General features: G+C 40.3%; 3 protein-coding genes across 4 annotated transcripts in view; all 3 read right to left on the reverse strand.

The window, feature by feature from the left end:
- Positions 1-2532: 2532 nt before the first annotated feature.
- Positions 2533-10907, reverse strand: zmat1 (zinc finger matrin-type 1). Its single transcript, XM_083972748.1, has 7 exons — positions 10763-10907; positions 8513-8619; positions 8307-8390; positions 7793-7934; positions 7380-7667; positions 6701-6791; positions 2533-5097 (listed from the first exon to the last, which is right to left on the reverse strand). The coding sequence occupies exons 1-7, from the start codon at positions 10902-10904 to the stop codon at positions 4104-4106; spliced, it is 1848 nt and encodes a 615-aa protein (XP_083828874.1). The 5' UTR covers positions 10905-10907; the 3' UTR covers positions 2533-4103.
- A 931-nt stretch (positions 10908-11838) lies between these two features.
- On the reverse strand, positions 11839-12619 carry gnrh2 (gonadotropin-releasing hormone 2; the record flags this gene model as incomplete). Its single annotated transcript, XM_083971674.1, has 3 exons — positions 11839-11877; positions 12247-12330; positions 12485-12619. The coding sequence occupies 3 exons, from the start codon at positions 12617-12619 to the stop codon at positions 11839-11841; spliced, it is 258 nt and encodes an 85-aa protein (XP_083827800.1).
- A 3494-nt stretch (positions 12620-16113) lies between these two features.
- Positions 16114-21443, reverse strand: part of ptpra (protein tyrosine phosphatase receptor type A) — a 29076-nt gene continuing 23746 nt past the window's right edge. For both annotated transcript variants that reach the window (XM_083971751.1, XM_083971752.1), the window contains exons 19-22: positions 20547-20672; positions 20272-20423; positions 19731-19866; positions 16114-19263 (exon numbers count right to left, since the gene is read on the reverse strand). In XM_083971751.1, the coding sequence (XP_083827877.1) occupies positions 19189-19263; positions 19731-19866; positions 20272-20423; positions 20547-20672 (489 nt within the window). In that variant the 3' untranslated portion in view covers positions 16114-19188. The remainder of the gene's footprint in view (positions 19264-19730; positions 19867-20271; positions 20424-20546; positions 20673-21443) is intronic.

Here is a 21443-nt window from a genome sequence, read left to right on the forward strand (position 1 = left end):
AAGGCCCACAAAACTACACACACACACACACACAGACAAACCTAGAGGAGGTCTTACCTGATGTCCACAGTGAGACGGTCAACAGTGTCCATACCAGCAGGATCATTGTGTCTGGTTTCGCCGATCAGTGTATAGGCTACGCGCGTGTGTGTGTTGAGTGGCAGCTGAGGGAAGGTGCTGATACTTTCTTTTCCTGCTGTCTATCTGACAGAGATGATGGGAGGAACTGAGCTGACAGAGCCCTGAGTCGTCAAGGTAACACCCCAGTGTGACACACACACAGGGCCTATCAGAGTGGGCCAAGCCAAGGGACCTACACATTATACACACACACACACACACACACACACACACACATACACAGAGCTGGAAAAAAAAGAAGAAACACTTCTTTAAAATGTTCATAAAACAGCAGGATATAAAGAACGGCTCTCAAAATCCAACAATTTTCACCTCAGATGCAACATAAAGGTGTAAAAGTGTCACATATCAAACAGCTGACAACATGTGGTGGTGTCTCCTCAGAGTTGACATGATTTCACATATCAAGCAATAAAAAACAACAAAAAAGCTGCATATTGACAGAGCAGCAGTTTGCAGAGCTGTGGTCTCTGCCCAGGTGTGTGACCTGGAGTCCTACATTGTGCAGCGCTGCAGAGCACGGCGAGGGAATACCAGCGCCTGGAGCCTACTGAACCTCAGGAGGTACTCAACTGGAAAATGAAGGGTCAGTAACACAAACACTGATCTATATGCAGTGTAGGAGATTATTATTATTATTATTAAACAGTCGCTGGTGCACGTTATATGCAGCCACTTCAGGTCTTCGTCGTCATAACCTAAAACTGTAAAGTCTGAAGTGAATCCAGACACGTGTTCAGAAAAAGCAGAAGCAGCACAAACCCCAGTCAGGTTTGTACATGTGTGTGTGTTTTATTCTGAAAAACAAAATATATGAATTCTGAATAATCTCCATTCACCATTTTCTGTGACAATGTAAATTTGGTCCAAATTTATCAGAGAAAACAAACAAAACAGTGCTAATTAAACAGGATAATAATATCATCCATTATTTGCTGTTTCCACACACTGAATACGGTATTTCTGTTCTTGTAACACTAAACAAGTTTTTAAAAGTCATTTAGAAAGACATTTTTAGCTCAATACTGTATATATATATATTAAAGAAACTTCCTTCAGCTGTTCTTCTGGTGACAGTGAGTTGTTCTCAATCTGTTTCTTAAGGTCAAATCCTTATCAGTTTAAAGCCAAAGTTATTGATAAAAAAAAGAAACTAATAGTATTTGCTGTCAAAATTTTCTAACAAATCCATCTGCACAGATCAGTTACGACCTCCAGCAACAGCTTTGATCCGACAAACGACAAGACGACAGTCAAGATTCAGCTTGTGATGTTTAAATGTACATTTAAAGAACATGTTTAAACGTGAGTGAGTCAGTCAGGCCTGCAGCTGCCAATTATTATCAGTATTGATTGTTTTTGTTTTGTTTTATTGATGGATGAATGCTTTTGATAATAAAATGTCACAATTTACTATAAAAATTGGCTTCACTGCTTCAAAGAGTCACTCAAATTGTTAAAAATGGGTCCAATAGTCAAATTTCATACATTTATGCTGACAAAAATGAAAATATACATTATTAAAAAGTGGAACCAATGAATGATGGATGTTTGCTTATTTCATATAGACCCTTTCAGAGAGTATAAACAAAGACAGGTGTTACCAAGGATACTAATTAAGGCTCCATTCCATTTAGTGTAGCAGAGCGTTTTCTAATGAGCCACACCTGTCTTTGTTTATACTCTCTGAAAGGGTCTATATGGACCCCAAACCAAACCTACAGGTTGTGACAGATTCAAGCCGTGACGACTTCTGCAGGTACGGTATATTGTGAACTTGAGTAGACTCGAAATTTCATTGTAGTTTACATCTTATTTGAGAATCTACATCTAAACTCCCATTAAAGTCATTCTGAAGACAACGTATCCCATTCACTGACATAGTCTCCATTACACTGGAGCAGCAGCCACCACCACACAACAACTCAACATTTTCTTGATAAAACACAAGACCTCTTATTTTATCCAAGTGCTGTCTGTGGATTGTTGTGTGTGTATGTGAGTGTGTACGTGTGCATGAAAGGTTAGGGTGTAGATGGGTCTGGCGGGGGGTCTTAAAGTGAGAGGATGTGGGCTCCCCGTAGCCGTACGGGGGTCTAAGACTCGAGCGCGACAGGGAACGATACCACAGGATTCTTTGAAAACAGGAGATCTCAGGGGGCTTCAGAGCCGTCGACACACTCGGCTCAGCTCTGAAGCCTTTGTTGGTCTCTGCTCCGACGCTTTAAGTCTAAAGCTGCCAGGCTGGTGTTGCCGTTTGCCTTCTCATTTCATTTCTCTTCAACTGTCAAGCTGTCAAATGTTTACATCCATATGATTGTAACATGTAGTAGGTGCCTATTTCTCACCTGCAGTATTTTGAACAGACACTGCATAAAGTCAAGTCCTTATTTCAGCAGCCTTTCATCAATTTACATCACTTACATTTTTGCTGCCACTGGCGTTCATCACATTTTTAGCTTGTTATCTGCATTGGCAGGAATCAAGCTCTGACATCTAAGTCTTAAAGTCTTAAAAACTTAAGGATGCTGCAAGACATTTCATGCATGTCAGTTTGATTACTGTCACATCCTGCACAGCTCTCTGCTGCAAGGATCTTAATGCAATCGAACAGTCGGACATGAATTTTAAATAAAGTTCTCCTACTGTACTTTAGAAACTCCCTAACAAGTTCATGATGTAGAAAAAAACTGGACTTTTAACAACTTATATTCTTTGCTTGCTTGAGCATGTTTTGACAGTTTTAATGGCATTTGCATCGAGTTTTGAGTCCTCATCCAAACCTTTTTCTACTAATCTAGTCTCTACCAGAGGCAAACTAGTGCACAGCAGTGATCAATCAATAAAGCTTTCTCAGCTGGAAATGTGCATCGCATTTATTGATAAAATCTTTGCCTGCTGATTATTTGAACAAGAAAATAATAAACTCAAAACAGTTGTGAGCAAAACAGTAATACATATGTTGAGCCAAACAGGTCAAGCAGCTGCTCCAACCATGGATCCTAACGTAACAAGGGATGAATTGGAAATTGGCAGTAACTTTGTTTTTGCCTCTTTGCAGTCCCCTTTAAATACTGTAAACTGCCTTTTGTTCATCAAACACTGCATCTGAATTTGATAGCTGAAGTCTGTAAAGGAGTTGAACTCATTGGAAGTTTCGCACCTGTCTGACCCCAAAACAACTTGTGTGTGCTATCTGGTTGTATATGCATGCATACACATCCATAACACATGCACACACAGACAAGCGCACACTCGACTGAGGGGACGACTCAGCGCTCGTAGTTTTTATAAGTAGTGTTGTGGTGATGCAGTGCGGGCTAAGCGCACACAGTGAGTTTTTTTTTTTATTGCTGTCTTCACCATACGTTGAACCTCCACACCTCAGCCTTGCACAGCTCTGAGTGAAAACAGCCAGCAGCTTCAAAAGAAACAAAATGACTGAGCCTGCAACATCTGTGGGCTTTTATTTGCTTTACTGATGCTCTGAGTGAAGCTCAACAGCGCCAACCACAGGCGGCTATAGGTGTCACAATCTAAAACATCCTTGCCAGGAGCACGGATGACACAGTTGAACATAATTTAAGTGGAGCTAAGAGGTCAAGAAGACTTCTTGATCATTCTATGTGATAGGCGAGAAAATAAGAAATCTTAAATATGGCCGCCAACAACTGCAGCCTTAACTGTACATGTGAAAATCATAAAGACATTTGTTAAGTGTCGAAGTGAAAAATAAAGCTATTGCAGGTGTGAGAAACGTTTCAAAACACAATGAAATCAGAATAAAATTAATTCCTGACAAACACAGATTGGTTAAGCATGGCTAGCCAGCTAGCACGCCGATGATGAACAACACTGTTTAAGCCGTCAGAGCAGATGGGGACAACTGCTTTGTTAACTGCTATCAAAACTTTATTAACTTTAGTATTAACAGTTTTTCATTTCAGCTGCTCCTGCTGAGCTCAACAGCCCAGGATGGAGTCGTCCCACAGCTTCTCCTCCTCCGTCCTGGTGTCCACTTTTTCTTTCATTTTCTTCTTCTCTTTTCTGTATTTGGGTTTGGCCGGCTCCTCCTGCCCGCCCTCCTCCTGCTCTACGTTAATCTCAGCCTGTATGTGCACTTCAGTGTATTTCCTATTGTCCATCATCACGTCTTCCGGCTTTAACCTGTCCGTCACTCCCCTTTCCCCTCCTTCCTCCTCCTCCCCTCCTCTCGCTTTTTTGTCTTTTCGTCTCTGCTTGCCGTGTTTCCTTTGCCTGTTTCTCCTCCTCTCTTGCTCCGACTCTCCAAATTCTTCCTTCCTTCTCTCCTCTGACTCGTTATCTCGTTCTTTCCGTTGCCGTTTCCTCCTCCTGTCCTCCTTGTTCGCCTCCTCGTCTCTCACCCTCCTCCCTCGCTCCTTCTTCGATCTCCCGACCCTCCGCCTTTCTCTTCGCTTGTACTTCTCATCGTCACTGTCGCTGGAGCTGCTGCTGGAGGAAGATGATGAGTATGAAGAGGAATAAGATGATGAGGTAGTGTGCGAGGATGAGCTCGACTGCGTTCGCTGTCTCCTCCTCTTTGCGGGCCGACCGGTAAACTGCGGCGCGCCGGAGAAGACGGGCGGAGGGCCGCTGTGGTCCCAGCCGTGAGGGAGCCAGGGAGGGCCCGGGTAGGGAGGAGGACGCCATCCTTCAGGGGGGTAAAAATAACCAGGGCGGAACTGATGAGGAGGGTCAGAGGTGGGAGGAAGGGCGGGAGCAGGGTTGTTCGGCTCTGGGGCGTGCTCCTTGTTTAATACTTCCTGTGCTCCCTCTTCATCCTCCTCCTCCTGCGGGTCGTCCTGAGCGAGGACCTGACCGGTTTTGGGGTTGATCCCACGAGCTTTTTGCACCTGAATGTAATCTGCCAGTTCATCTGCAAACGTGTTGTAGACTTTTTGTTGGGATTTGCAGAGGTCAACGACCTTCTTCTCCCTGGACAGGAGCACATGAACAGGAATTTAGTAGAAATTCAATCAGGTAATAAATGTTGATGTCACATTAAAGCCCTACTGAGTCAGTGCCAGAGAGCAGAAAAACAAATGTACTGAAATATGTAGCTTATTGAGAGTTTATGGTGAAGTTATTATGTCATATATACTTTATCCAGAGCAATATGACCATCCAATGAGGATGTATATTATAGTGATTATCATTTTGGCCATAATCGTGCAGCCCTAGGATGAGTCATGATTCCTAAATATTCTCATAGTCATTTAATTTAGTCATTTAATTTGGGAAAAATCAATGCGACTATCATGTGGATTTATAAAATGTAATTTCCCACATTGTTTTCTGGCGCCTGGTCTCTGTGGCGTCAAAGAGAGAGAGAGTTGTGTACCAGTGTAATAGGCTAACAGGCCGGGACAGTCGCTCTTATTAACACTCATAAATGTAGACATATACATGAAAAACTATCTGTAGCTAATATTAATGCAGATATATAACATGACATGTCACAGCAGGAACAGTACAGGTGCACATGATAAAATTCATGGTGTTTTTTTTTTTCCACTCAATGGCTTCAGATAGATAGATAGATAGATAGATAGATAGATAGATAGATAGATAGATAGATAGATAGATAGATAGATAGATAGATAGATAGATAGATAGATAGATAGATAGATAGATAGATAGATAGATAGATAGATAGATAGATAGATAGATAGATAGATAGAATTTTGTTTGTAGCACCACATCAAAAAGCAGCATAAAAGGGCATAAATACAATTTAAAAATAATAAATAATGATCTGTATATTGCACAATAATAAATAAAGACAGACGTGTCAGCAAGGCTGTCACTCCGTGTCGGAGCAGGCCCATCTGTGAACTCAGCCTTCATATCATGTCATTTTGCATTGTGCAAACTTTGTGATGAATCTCCCTGACAGAATCTGACCAGACATTTAAACACATGCAAAAGGCCTCAAAACCACCTCTGTGGTAGTTGTTGCTTCAGTACGAGTCTCCAGGACCACACACACACACACACACACACACACACACACACACACACACACACACACACACACACACACACACACACACACACACACACACACACACACACACACACACACACACACACACACACACACACACACACACACATACTGTATATACACAGAAAATTATCATTTCTGTTGTCACAACAGGTTAAAATCAAGGATGCAAATTTAAAACCCAGGACGACTTGTTCAGCTTGTTTCTTTCCTCTGTGCTATTTTTCTGGTGCGCTCACATACTCAGACTGCAGTGAACTGTGCACACTGCTGACCTCAATCGTGTCAGTAAGACACACAGCCATGGGACTCGACCACAAACCTGGCTGAAAACCAAAGCAGAAGCTAAAAACAGCTGAAAACTCCACAGAGCTGCAGAGTTGAGGAGACAATCCTCAATACTCCAATTCAGTGTCAGTGAATGGAGCTGCACTGTTGGCAGAGGTCTGACAGGAAAGGTGAAGTGCAGCGTAGCAGAGATTATCTTGGCAGAGTAAAATAACAGTTTTGCCAGCCAGTTGTTGATCTTACTTAATCTGGTGCTTGTTCCCCTGAACGTGAGCCTGGTACATCTCCACAGAGTTAAACTGCACACTGCACATCTGACACTTCAGGGAGTTGGCTGGAGAGTGGGTGAGGTGGGAAAGGAGGAAAGGAAAGATGGTTCTGGTCAGTTTCTAATTCAACATCAAAATAATATTTAACAGTTACTATTACATTTGTGTTTATTGGTCTAAAATCCTCTCTACACAACAGACAATTACAAAATCATATAGTGGTCTCAGTCATGCGAACTAGAAATAATATTTCAAATATTTTGGTCAGTGTATGTTGTTTTTTAAATGTGCACTATGAATAAACTGACTTGACACTGCGTTGTGTGGAACAACATATTCCAACTGTCTTTTGTCCACGCTTCTTCTCTTTTACGTTTGATGGACTAACATCTACATTGTGGAGGGGATTTCAGTTTTACTTTATGAGGCTTGGGCATTTAAGTCTTCTGTTTGTTTGTTTTTTGGCTTCACATTTCTGGGCAATAATCTGTTTTTATTTTGGTTTTATGAGCTGATGTTGTGTTGTGCTACTATAGATTTCATCTGCCACTTGAAAAAACAGTCCATAATACATACAAAAATACACATAAACCCACAGTGTTGAATATTAATTACATCATCCTACTTTCCCGAGAGGCAGGACCCTGTGTTACCTTGTTGGACGTTGTCTCCCAGCTCTTTCATCAGCTCCTGTCTCGCCTGGTTCCTCTGGTGTTTGCGTCCGTTGTAATGCTGCAAAGCCATTTGGGGATTGTTGAAGGAAGCAGCGCAGAGGGAACAGCACTTGTTAGGATCCCTCAGGTCAACCTCTGTGTTGGGGGCCGCTGTGGTGGCTGCTGGGTCCATGAGATGCTCCGTACAACCGTCTGGGGCTGATTTCTGGTCAGCAGCATCAGGTGTCAGCCTTGGTGAAGTACACACCTCTGTGTACCTCTTTATGGCTATATAGAAAAAAGATAAATTTAAATTAATTTGTTTTTTGCCCTCTGACATCCATATTGTCATAATGCCAACAACAATATACCATCAATTTGTGAACATACTCTTTCTCCATCACACACCCTACACTTGCCTGGGGGCTGAAGACCTTGTTTACGGAGGTTTTTTGCATGGACTTTCCCTTCGTAGTGCGACTTTGCCACCAAGTGGGAACTGAACACCATATTGCACAGTTCACAGAACCGGTCCTTATCAGTAGTCATGGCCTGCTGCAAGAAACAAGGACAACACAGGGAGGTCAAGGGACGAACAGATGCTTCCCAACAATGTAAAACATAATTAATAATAAAAATAACAAATAAGGAGGTTTAACTCATTGTATTTGTTTTAGTTTAATTCAAAATGCTTGTTCTGGCAGCCACAGATGAAAATTGGCTCCTTCATAGCGACATAGCAGCTCCGCTCCATCTCTCTTTTACATAAACAGAGGAATATCATTATGACCCTTAAGTCTCCTTATGGTTGGATGCTTGCAACACTACTGTTTCAGTTCGCTCCACTTTTAGTCTAATGATTGCTTGATGTTGTTCAATAATAAAAAAAAACAGTGTAAAAAGTAAAATCTCAACTTGATGGCTGACCTGCGGTGCTGTGGACTCTCTGTATGGCTTCTCAGCTCTCTTGGCCTGCAGGTACACCTTGAGTTTCTGAGCATGTTTCTTTCCCTGCAGTTGAGAAGACGAGACATCATTATAAAAAGCGTCTGACCTGGTTTTACTGGTAAAAGGTCGGTGAAATAAAACTGCAGTTAACGTGAGTACTGTAGGGTTTGGGAAACTGCACACACCTCATAGTGAGACAACCTCTGAGACTCAAACAGCAGCACCGCCTCACACACGTGGCAGTAGTCGTCGGTGAGGAGACCCTTTAGGAGCTCCTCCTCGTTCTTGTCTCCTGTGAGGCAGAGCACAGCATCACTGTTGCAACTCAGCATCAGTCGACAAAATGCAAGGTTTTTTAAGCACAATTAATAAATAAAGACCTATTAAATCACTCTATCGTATTCATTTGGGAGCAACTTGTATCGTCAAAATGTTTTCACTTCAAACAGATCTCACTTTCAGTCACCAACTTCCTGTACAACGGAAAGCGCAGCAGCCCTGGCTTATATTACCTTTTAAAGTTTACTAGTTGACATCAATTACATGTATTAAATAAGTGCTTTCGTCATTAGATCAAATATAAAGCACCTAATTTGCTATAAAACAGGCCATGCAAATTGTTCTCATTCAACAGGTATCTCTTTGAGAATTTGCAGCATATATTGCTTCCATGTGAGAAACTCGTGGTTTCATGCTTGACTGCAATCATTGTGCTTGATCAATGCCTGTTGCCTGTTCATTGTTCACTCACTGCTCTTCTGTATTCATGTAAGCTTTGAATGCAGGAAGAGGTCAGCCACGGTTGCCCTGATAGCATCAATACAGTATACCATGCTCTGCTCATTTTGACTTCAAACACACTTATTCAGCACTTCAAAAAAGATGTCTAACATCCTGCATCGATACTGCAGATGAGTTCAATTCGTGACAGCTCAACGGTCTGGTAAAACATTTGGTTATGAGTGTGACTAGTTTCATGAAGAAGCTGTCGAAGAAGTATGTGAGTTTCACTTTTGGTAAAGCGTAAGTGGTATAAACAGGAACTTATGCATTACTGACAACTTTTAATCCTTAAAATATACTGATTATCAATCAATCAATTTGTCTTAATTTTGCGTTTACATTTTTTGTTCGTGGTCTATTTTCATCTGTGCATAGTTTACATTATTTGAAATTCAATATCTATATTTTGAATATTACTTGTGACTAAATAAATAATTGTACAAATTATCAAAATAATAATATTTAAAAAAATAAAAAATAAAACAGGTGTATCAGTTCTGAAACTCCAATGTCTACTGAATAGAGACATTGGGGTTAAGAAAAATAACAACGCATTGAAATTAAGCACTATGAAATACTTTGGAAATCCCTTGAGTCCCAATATTGACCACCTACGGTGCAATGATTTAATTTTCATTTACACGTTTGCAATGCAATTTTTATTCTTTACACTAAAATACAGCATTTCTCTGCGTATCTCAGTGAAATAGCATCTTCATTAAAAACTTGACTATGCCCAAAGAAAAAACAACAACAACATTTACACATTTCTCTGCCTGAAATGTCTGTCTGCTGATACATTTCAAACAATGTACTTACCAAATGATAATCACAGTAGAGGTTAACAAGAGAACAGAGAGTGTAGGTACTGTATCTCAAAACATGTGCTCAGTGTTTGAATCAGGAGAAAATATTTCCTATTCACTCCTATCTCTGACAATAATTTATGTAACTATTTCACTTTAAGAGGGATGCATATGGCCATTTTTTGGTGGATGACAATTTAGCCGAGGGGGTTTAAACTCAAAACCAAATTTAATAACCCTGTCTTTTTTCTCTCTCTCCTTTTTTGTCATATCTACTTTTCCAAATAGTTTATCAACACATTTGCGTGCATTGTCAATTTATTTGACTGTATCAGTAAGTATTAATATTAGTATGTCATTAACATGTATTGCCAAAAGTGAGGATACAGTCAGAGTCACCCATTAAAAGTTATTTGGTGGCCTTCCCATAGCGAGACGTGCTACTGTAGCTGCCAAAGCAGGCTAACTAACCCGGACTACCGGTGTGTGTATATGTGTGTCTGGTTTAAAAGGACGAACAGGCCGTTTGGGTTGGGCCACTGCTACACAGTTAGCAACTAGCCCAACCACTTACACACCTGTGAAAACGAGCAACAACCTCTTTAAAACTTGTGTGGTTTCACTGTCAAGCTGGTCTAAAGGTTTTAGATTAAAATATAGCGGTATAACACTATAACTGTTTAACTCACAGCGTTGCAGCTAAACGTTAGACCCGCTGACTTTAGCGTATTTAGCTAAGGAGCTAACTCACTCGACTTCACCCACAGCTGAGCTGGATTAGCCCGGTTAGCTAAAGCGCTAACGCAGGCAGGAAGCTGAATTTTTCACATTCTAGACAAAACTCACCTTCAACCACCTGGGTACTATCTATTTTAGTGTTTATTACTTTGTCAGCATCTGTGACAGAAGCCGCGTTAGGGGAACTGGTAGTGTTATTTTGAGCGTCTGATTCCGCAAACTGCGGAGTACAGACGTTTGTGTCGGCCATCTTTATCTCTAGCTGTTTGGAGACGCGTTCCGTGCGTAGTGACGTGATGTTACGTCCTGGTGCCAACGGCGTTGTTGCTTTGATAATAATATTCGGACAGGATGTTTTTAGCAACTCATATAAATTACACCGTTCACTATTTCATCCGGTTTGAATAATATATGTATCTATCTATACAAACTTAATTTAATCTTAAACTGTAGCCATTGAGTGAAGAAAAAAAAAAACCTTGCCACCATGAATTTTATTATGTGCATGATGCACCTGTACTGCTCCTGCTGTGACATTGTCAACAGGTTATTAATATTAGCCACGGTTTGTTTTTTAGTAATGTGGGTATTGTACAGTGCATAGTGTACACTGTTGTAAATTCAATATCTACATTATGAAGATTACATGTAAGATACTTGCGACAAAATAAATAATTGAACAAATTATATAGGCTATAAAAACACATTCAATAATCAGTTCTGAAAATCCATTGTCTATTGCATTGAGACACTAAGGTTAAATATAGCAATGCATTGAAATGAAGCATTATGAAATACTTTGGAAATATCTTGAGTCCCAATACTTATACTATTCCTACTGTGACATGTCAACATGTTATATCTGCATTACTATTAGATACAGTTTGTTTTTTATGTGTAAAACACTTTAATGATAATACTGTTCACATCGTATGGCAATAGAGAGTTTCAGACACAAACAATGAAGAAAAAAGTTAATATCAAAATAGATACTTTATTATGGGGCATTATAATTTCAACATTGGTGAGCCATGTATTGATCCATGTATTTCAGAAAACCAAATTTACAGATAAATATAACAAGACAGGATCAGGGGATAAACATGAAGTTATTTCACATCAAGACAAGGACTAATGAAGAGGGTCACACTATAGTTAGAAATTTAGCGTAGGCTGGAAAGATGTCACTTTCTCTTCTGGAGCTCTCTGGCCAAGGCATCCAGCTGTGGAGAGAGTTATTCCGGTTAGGCAGATGTGTAAGAGTGTGTAAGATAGTTCTGCATTCATACAGCTTATATGTTCAACAGTGTGTAGGACATAATGTCATCAGGGTTGCATCTGTGTGTTTGCAGACACATTCCTGCAACTTAACGTCACAAGAAACAGCAATGCAATTCCCTACAGACAGAGTGGACTTTAGATTTCGGAGCACCAGAGTTACAGTGGTAGTATCAATAACAGATGAGTCAAGTCATTAGCTGTTCATCACTTAATGATCTCACTCCTGTTATAAAGCTTTGTGATATCATTAGTGGACAGTACATTACAACAAAACTGGACTTGGTGTTTCTGTTTTCTCTTTGTTCCCTTACCAGGATGTTTCTGAGAACGCTCCTCCTCTGGGGTCTCAAGTAGCTGCATTCCCCGGCCTCACACAGCTTAATCTCCTCTGAAATCTGACACAGTGAAAGAGAGCGAGAGAGAGGGAATATGAGAGAAAACCGTGGAGGTACAGAATTTCTCCATTCACAGGGACTGAGAAAGTACTACTGCAGTGCACAATGACACACACACACGCACGCACACACACAATCATACACTGGGACTGACCTCTGATGTGCCGAAAGTGTCCAGCTCCCTCTTGCCTCCAGGGTACCAACCATGAGACCAGTGCTGGGCGCTGGACAGCTGAGCCCCGATACAGAGAAGCAGCCCCAGCAGCAAAACCAGCCGAGATACACACATGATATTTCTACCTATGGACAAAGAGACATTCAGAGGCCTGTCTTTAATCTTTGATCCTAATCGCACTTCATAACACTCGAGTATTCATAATACACAGCAATAACGGCTCATCAGCTAATATTTTTGCAGTAACACAGTGACACTGTTGTGAATTTATACATTTGGACTGAACTGTAAAAACTATTGTAAACTCTTTTGCTGCAAATTTCAGCTTTTAAAAGTGTATTTAAAACAGTTTTTCTGCAGCAAACATTTTAATCAACTATTCACTTTCATACTCGACTTATTTTACATCAAATCTGAAATCAGTTTATTTCACTTATAGGTAACAATAATCACCATATACAAAATGTGTGGATCAGACTATATTTATTTTCATTCTAATATTAAAGGCAGGAATATTCACAACTTGGGTTTTCGGCAGAGCACAGTAAAGATACACATATAAGTTTAATTTAGCGTCCTTACCTTAGTTTCAACTCTTACAACTTTATCACCACAGGTGTCCTCTCGTCGTGTCCCTCCAGAAGATCTCTGTGCTTGTCCTGCAGTGGATCGGATGTGTTACCGTAGAGATCCTCCTCCTCTGCTTCTTCATCTTCCTCACTTTATGTACGTCTCCAAACCTCCTCTTCCAACGCACATCTGGATTATCCCTCCCCAAGTGTCCCGCCCATGAATGACCCTTCTGTACCTTTTCATCCCAGCGGTGTGATGAACGCTCCCTGTGGACAAGAGGTGCAGAGGACATGGCCCGCCCCAATTATCAACTGCAAACAGCACCAAGACCCCTGGGATGGTTGTCTATACTCACATGCATCATCCATACCCACTTTAAAACACTGGCACTTAAATGAACCAATATAATGATGACCTGTATTATTTAGGCCTATTTTTTCCAAGGATATTTCTGCATTAGGATCAATATGCAGTAAAGTTGTCAATTTAAACATAACTTATCAAAGGGAAAACACAATAAGAGCTGAAAACTGCGGTGGAAACAGATTTATATTACACCAAGGGCCTCAAACACAAAACCGCTTCACCTCTGGCCAAAAAATTTCCCTTTGACCACAAGCATCTAGATTTATTTCCAAGATTAAACTGCAGAAGACAAAACCTAACAGCCCCTATTTCCTCTTTTATTGACCACAGTGACCCATCACACATCCTCTCTGTGACCCGGCCGACCCCTCTGTCAGAGGAAACTCAGGGACATCTGACGACAAGAGGAACAAACAGTGAGGGTTCGTGACCAGGCCGTAGATGACTTCGCTCTCAATTAGAGGCGAGTCGTTACGGATCCAGAAGCCGATTCTCACTCAGGAAATGAGCGACAGTGTAGTGTGACGTGCGGCTGTTGACTCAGTTGATCAAACGTTGTAACGCATTAAGAGTTTGGTGCTCGCCATTGGTTGAAGCAAGGTGATGCCAGGATGCATCACAGATGACATGACAGCGACTGGTGGCTACATTACTATTGTTTCAGTTAGTTTTCCCTCAAGAAATGCAAACTTACTGAAATCCTATGTAATAATGGTTAATGCGGCCACTGTAGTTGGATTACTTACTTTACTTTGTATCTAAACTGAATTAGCTGGTGACTGTGAGTGTCAGTGAGTGTGTTATGGCTGTATTGCTATTTCATTTGGCAGCAGGAAGTGGTGAAAGAAGCATTCAGATCACTTAATTAACTAAGGTAATGAAACAAAAAATCTACCAAATTACAGGTACAATCATTATAACTGTCTTATTTTGTTACATCAAACAGGTTGAACTAATTATAACTCTAGAGACTGTTTGGTTCATTATAACAATGCATCATATTTTAAAAGTCACATGTTTCGTGCTGTAAAGCTGAATCTGTGAGCTGACCAGATACAAAAGCTTTCAGATAAAAGTCGAGCAGGAAACAGAAGACAATATTGCTGTGCAAGTATCATTAATGTGTACTCACTGGTATGAATTGCATTGAACTATTTGACCGAGCTTTACTCTGATATTACTTCTTTACATTCGTGTTTACAAGGACACTTTTGTATTTTTTTTTTAAATACAAATAAAGTCCAGACCCTTTTCAATATTAACTCGACCTTGAGTTTTTAAAATACAAAAACATTTCTGTGAACTACTGCCCATGCTTTATGTTGATCCTACTTTTTATTCATATATATCTCTGTCTATGAATGATTATTTCATTTCAACTGTTACAATTTGGACTCGCCATACCCTGCAAATTGTGATACAACCTAAATGTAAACATGTGTCCTTAAATGTGTCCCTGGTACTTTCTGCACAAACGTATCTACAGTGATACTAAACGATTCACAGATTATTAACTGATTGGTTCAAATTGGTTCAAAAAGCTCATTAATATTTGATTGGAGGCTGAAGGGTTAAACACTGATTGAAGACCCTTTAAGAGCAACACTCAGGAGGACTGACTGATCTATAAGGCACGAGAACGATTGTCAATTATTTGGCACCACTGTACCATTAGTCTTCATTGAGCTGTAATGAGCATCAGGTTGAAACAAACGTCAACAATGCATGAATGAATCTGAGTTGTGTTTCACTTTTAACTGGATAAATACAGACCGATGTTAAAATCTCAAGCACTTTATTAGGTTTGAACAGTATCTTGCTTAGAAAGGCCATTTGGCATTATATAATTATATATAATTTTATCATATATATAATTATATATACATATATTCAAATGTTGAATAACAAAACACTAGAAACAAACATAGGCAAATTAAAAAATAGGATTTGCTTAAGACAATTATACCAAATTAAAAATGGCCAAAACGAAACATCTAATACATTTCAAAATGGTCCCAATACAGTTCAATATACATCTTTAAAAAAAAAAAAAAGAGAGAGGGAGAGAGCAGGAAAAACAAAGAAGGGGGAAGAAAATAAAATAAGCAAGGCAGCAGACAGGAATGAAATATAAATAACCTTACATTATGTACAAAAGGGAGTGGGCAGTGACCACTGGGAAAGAATGGTTCGAGGACAAAGTGAAAGAGGGAAAGGAAGCGATAAGAGGACAGCAGTGAGTGGAGCTGGAGGTGGAGAGAAGGAGGAGGGAGTTCAGAGTTTTCCAATCGTCCGGTGGTCTCCCTCTTTACAAATGGAGACATATATTAACTTTCTGGGGCATTCAAAATGCTCCACTGGGGGGCAAAAGCTAAAAGAATAAACCATGTGTTAAACAGTGATAATGCATAAACAATGCAATTTGTATTTGTAGTGGGGCTGGGTGGGAGTTTTGAATGAATTTTTGTTCAACACTGGGGTACCCACAATTGATTACTTGTCATGGATCCCACGTTCAGCTGATATGGAATGAGATGAAGCCGTTAAATCATGATGGAAATTCATTTTGAAAAAGTGACCTCACTCTTAGTTCGACTCGCACAAATTATTAAAAGGAATCTCGGTTAAATACGACGTCAGGGAATGTGTGAGGAAGGATGGCCGACCCCGTCTTGTTTTGGCCCTATTGGTTCATCAAACAAAAAGGAAGTTTGTTGTCACCGGTCTGCAGGTAAAAGGTTTTTAGGATGTGCACGTTAGGAAAAATCAAAAAAAAAAGGGGAAAGCCTTGAGGATGGTGACGTCTCCATCACAAGTTGAGAAAATCAATTTCTTTTGAAAAAACCTTTTCAGTGAGGCACTTTTTTTTGGTTTGTTTTAGTTTCACTGTAAATCGCACAACAGTGGGTCCGAAGGGGGTTGGCACAGCGTCAAACTGCAGAAAGACAGTGATCACGTGATGCAAACAAAACACAGTAAACCCAGGTAACTTGAAGCACACACACACACACAGAACAGAGACCCCTCCTCCACTTTTTTAAAGACCCTGTAAGTGACACACTAAATACACGATGAACAAAAAATGGCACCTAACTAATAGTGCGGGCACTTGTGATGCTTTGGAATGAAACAAGACCTCAAATAATGACGATGATGATGATGATGATGACGATGGTGATGATGCACAAACAGCCAACAATTTCAGTGACTGGTCAATTAAAAAAAAAAAAATCTGCTACTGAAAGTTCCAGCACCGGCCTTGAAGAAGGCTTTCACCGGGGACTTTGAGACCTGAAAAGAGCTTCAAGAGTTCAAATATAATTCCCATATTCCAATATCAAGGCCAAATCGTCTGTCTGACCGCATCTCTCATTTGGTTCTGTACATTTAAGGGCTTTGCTTTTGGTGCAAATAGTGCATGAGTGTTCAAAAAAATCGGCATCGACACAACCACCCTTTCTTCTAAAAAATTCAGTGTGTACTTTTAATAATGACGTTCATTATCAATAAATTCAAATCTGATTGATTGTTCTCCTTCCTTTAATAAAAGCAGTGGGAGCGTTTGTGTCATTAAGTCTGTTTGTGTGTGAGTGTGATGTAAATGTACGGAGCTTTTTCTCTGTTAAAATTTACATTACAAAAAAAAAAAAAAAAAAAAGACTAAAAAAGCTTTAAAAGTCCTAAAGGAAATAGATTTTTTTTAATATCATGGCATTAAAAGTCAATACTATCTAAATAGTGGAAGTTAAAACCACTTGAGCATGAATCAGCTTTGGAGATGAACTCGAGCTCAATTTGTTTAATCTGTAAATTTAAACAATCCTGGCATCAGTCATTTCCTGAGCTGACCGAGTTGAAATTAGGACTGACCTGAAGCGCTGCGTTTGACTGACATCATTCATCTTTCATTACAATCATAAAGGGCACGGCCTCAATTGTGACCTCATCTTAAAAAAAAAACACTGTAGTTCAAGCCTGAGTGTCCTCAGAGGACAGCTGTTTGAAAAAAAGAAATCATTGCAAACATCGCATGGCACACCTCCACTACTAAAAGTAACAATGCATCCATCCATGAGGAAAATGTTAGCAACAGCATTTGAAAAAATAAAAAGGAAAACATTCTTCGGCATCAGTGTTCATGATAGGAAACGGAAGCAAATCATTCTGTAAAACAGTGACAGCACAGCGTCGTGATGTGAGGCTGACGTAAAAATAAAAAAATAAAATAAAAAAGGAAAGAAAAAGAAAAGAAATGACAGTTAATTCAGGCAGACTCAAAGAAAGAAATGTATCAACACAGTCTACGAGAAATACTGACGTGTGTCTGTAAACAGGAAAGAGAAATATGCTGGGCGTAGAACATTTAGCTGATTTGTATGGTGCAACAATGGAGTTTGACTGTGATTGTGTCGTTTTTAAAATTTTGGCTTTTTCACATGATGCTGATGCTGTAACAACAGACCTATTAAAAATCTATTTCAACGTTTGACCAATTCTCATCAGATTTCTTTACTGAACGGGGGCAAAAAATATAGTCTATGTTTTCTACTTTCCCAAAAAATCCATGTTTATAAAAGTCCAGGAATGTGTCGGTCGCTGATCCTAGGACAGTAAAATAGCTTTGTTGTACTGAACATCTAAACACGGTTGGTGGAGTCTCTCAGACTCCAGAGCTGCACAACCAAACGAGTGAAGTGACTTTGGCACTCGGCCGATAGAAGACAGTGACAGTGAAAACACACCGTGTCCTCTCTGCCGGCTTACGCTCCCTCTCAAACACACACACACACACATACAGATGCTCAACAAGAATGAATGCTCCTGGTATTAAACGTGTGTGTTTATGTGTGTGCGTCAACCTGAGACTTTGAGCTACGTCACAGAGGTTCACATCTCCAATTGTTATAAGTGTATTAAAATTATGTGTGGAAAATGGCTCTGACTGTGTTTGTGTGTTTGTGTGTGTGTGTGTGTGTGTGTATAAATGTCTAGGAGAGTGAAAACAATCCAGGTTTTGTGTGTAAATGGAGAAACCCCTGGATTCTGCTACCACACACACGTCGCTACAGCGCGGCTCAGGCAAAGCCAAAAAATGTCCTTAGTCTCTGTCCCTATAAAATTAAAAAAACAAAACAAAACAAAAAAAATCCAAACATCATTACCGTGACTCTGGATTTTTTTTTTTTTTTACATTAGCCTCCAAAGCATTAGATTCATATTCATATATATTTATATATTTATATATATATATACCAATAAAATACATTACAGGTGCCACCCGAAAATGCAGCCAAACTCAAAACTGTGTCTGAAACCAAAGTAATAAGATGCAACACAGTAAGTATATATACATATGGTGGGGGGGGTGGGAGATGAGAAGGAAATAGGGTTGAAGGGCTGTATTAACAAGACCAATATTACAAAATATTCAAGAAGGCATCTCAGTTATTTTCTCTGTCCGACTGCACTGCCCTGTCCACCGGGCCGAGACGTCTGTTCCCTTTTCCTTTCGGGCAGTTTATCCCATCCACAGATCAAGATGTGATGAGTCCTTTTGATTTTTTTTTTTTGATGATGTTGTTGGTTTTTTTCTTTTTCAAATCCACCAGATGGGGAAAAAAAATGCAGGTTTCTGCTCAGTAATGTACGTATGTGTGTGTAGGTTCTGGTGCGTGCTTGTATAAAGTGTATGCTGACATCCATCCATCTATCCTTCCATCCGCGGCAGCAGCAGCAGCAGCTCCCTACTTGAAGTTGGCGTAGTCGGAAAAGGCATCGATATACTCCTGGACCACTTTGTAGCAGAACTCGTACTGTTCCTGGAGGAGAGAGAGCGCGCACACACACACACACACACACAATCATCACTTTACTGTATGTCTGTGACTGTGATCCCCAAGTATTGACCTAACGTAGCTCCGCCTACTTGACCGACTTCCTGTCTGAACGTGTCTGAGCTATCTGCTAGATAACAGGTCTGAACAACTCTTCTAACAAAGTCCGACTATCAAACCTCGAGTGTCGAGCAGAGACTGAAACAGACACGACATAAATTCTTGGCAGTGAAAATAAATCAAGCTGTTGGTTTCTTCATTCAGTCCTAAGCAGCTGTTGCCTATGGATTAAAAAAAAAAAGCCAACAGGTGGAGTTTAAAATAAGATCCTCCCCTGTGAAGAAGGCAAATGTTTCGTTTTCCTGTTACATACCTTTAAAGATTAGCCTAACCCATTACGCAGTTTATAACAAAGTTATGTTTACAAACTCAGAAACACAAAAGGCCTTTACCAGTGTCTGCACCATGTGGGGTCTCTGCAGTCTGAGGCTCTTGACCGTCTGGAAGACGTCCAGGATGCCTTCTGCCTTCACCCGCTCCAGGACCGTACTCAACGCACAGAAAGTCCCTGTACGACCAGCGCCAGCACTGTGAACACACACACACACACACACGGGAAAAACTTCAATATACACAGTGCAGTAACTTGGCGCAGACGTAACATACTGTATACACCAGAGGGTTTGTGTGTGTGTGCGTTTCAGAAAGGAGGCATGGCAACGGTCCGACGGGGAGCAGTTAAAATATCACAGGGAAAAAAGAGAACAATTCTTCTGAGATGTTTTTTCCTGTGATTTAACAGCTGCAACGACTTCCCAGACACACACCAGCGCATTTAACTGGCGGAAGCATTTTCATGTGCAACAATAATACAAAGAAATATCAAGAATTTATCTTTAAGAGGAGGTTTTCTTTTCTTTTCTTTTTTTAGACATTCAGGTTTTTACATTCAGGATAAAGTGGCCAGTGTGTGTGTGTGTGTGTGTGTGTTACCTGCAGTGCACAGTGATGGGGTGGTTGCCAGACTGCTGCTGTTGTTTCTGCACCGCAGCAATTATATTGATCATGCCTTTCCCGTCAGTGGGGATGCCAACCTCTGGCCAGCCGTGGAAATGGAACAGACGCACCGCTCGAGCCTTGTTCTCCTGGACGAAAGGAGCGATGGAGCAAAAAAAAAAAATAAGACGTCAATGTTTGTTTTTCTAGGTGTCACTGAAGATTAAGAAGACGGCTGTCTGGATGACTGCCGTGTGTGTGTCCTCTCTTACCCTGTTGTTGGTGACCAGGAGGTCACGCACTGTGTAGCTCTCGCTCTCCTCCTCCCTTTTAATCTCGATGGAGATGTCCCCGTGGACCACCGCGCCGTCACTGGGCCAATACTGAGCGCACTTTTCCTGCAGCACACAAGACGGAGACGGTCGATTTACAACATTTACAACAGATTCTGAACATCTGAGGGAAATCTAAAATGTCAGTCATCCACACCTCTACTGGTTTTTACTGTGTGTATGCAAAACATTGTCTTCATATAGGGCTGAATCAATCGTAATGTGATTTGTTTGACAGATATTGCATCTCAATGTTCAGTGAAAAAGTCGATGGTGTGATTTCTGCAGGGCATCTGTACCAAACAAACATCTGTAGAATATGATTTATAGGCCTGAGCATCTCCGCGGCACCACGACGCTTCATTTCTAATATGTTGTGACACATCTAACCTTTATCAAAGAAACCTGTGATCTCTCTCTGATCTGGATCTTGCACTTGGCCCTTTCCCGCATACCATTTGATATTCGATGAATTAATCATCAATGGCACGAGGAAATGAGGACACTGATAAACCAAACCACCATATATTTGCTGGAAATAACGAGATTAGATTTAATTAAGATTCCACATCTCCAGTTTTGACCTTTTTAGTATGAATTTCCTGGTATGACTGTTCGCTTCTGCAATTACTTTTACGCTTTTGTTGTAGCATCATGTTGCGAATAATCTATAGATCCATGGAGATGTATTAGAGAACCACTACAGATCAGGTCATTCTGTTGAAATTAATAATGGTGGAGCTTTGAACACATAATCTAATATCAATATTCTATTTTTGCCAGATATTGACCTGATATTTCATACGATATCACCACACACACACACACACACACACA

This window comes from Trachurus trachurus (assembly GCF_905171665.1).
Source record: "Trachurus trachurus genome assembly, chromosome: 5".
Classification (NCBI taxonomy): domain Eukaryota; kingdom Metazoa; phylum Chordata; class Actinopteri; order Carangiformes; family Carangidae; genus Trachurus; species Trachurus trachurus.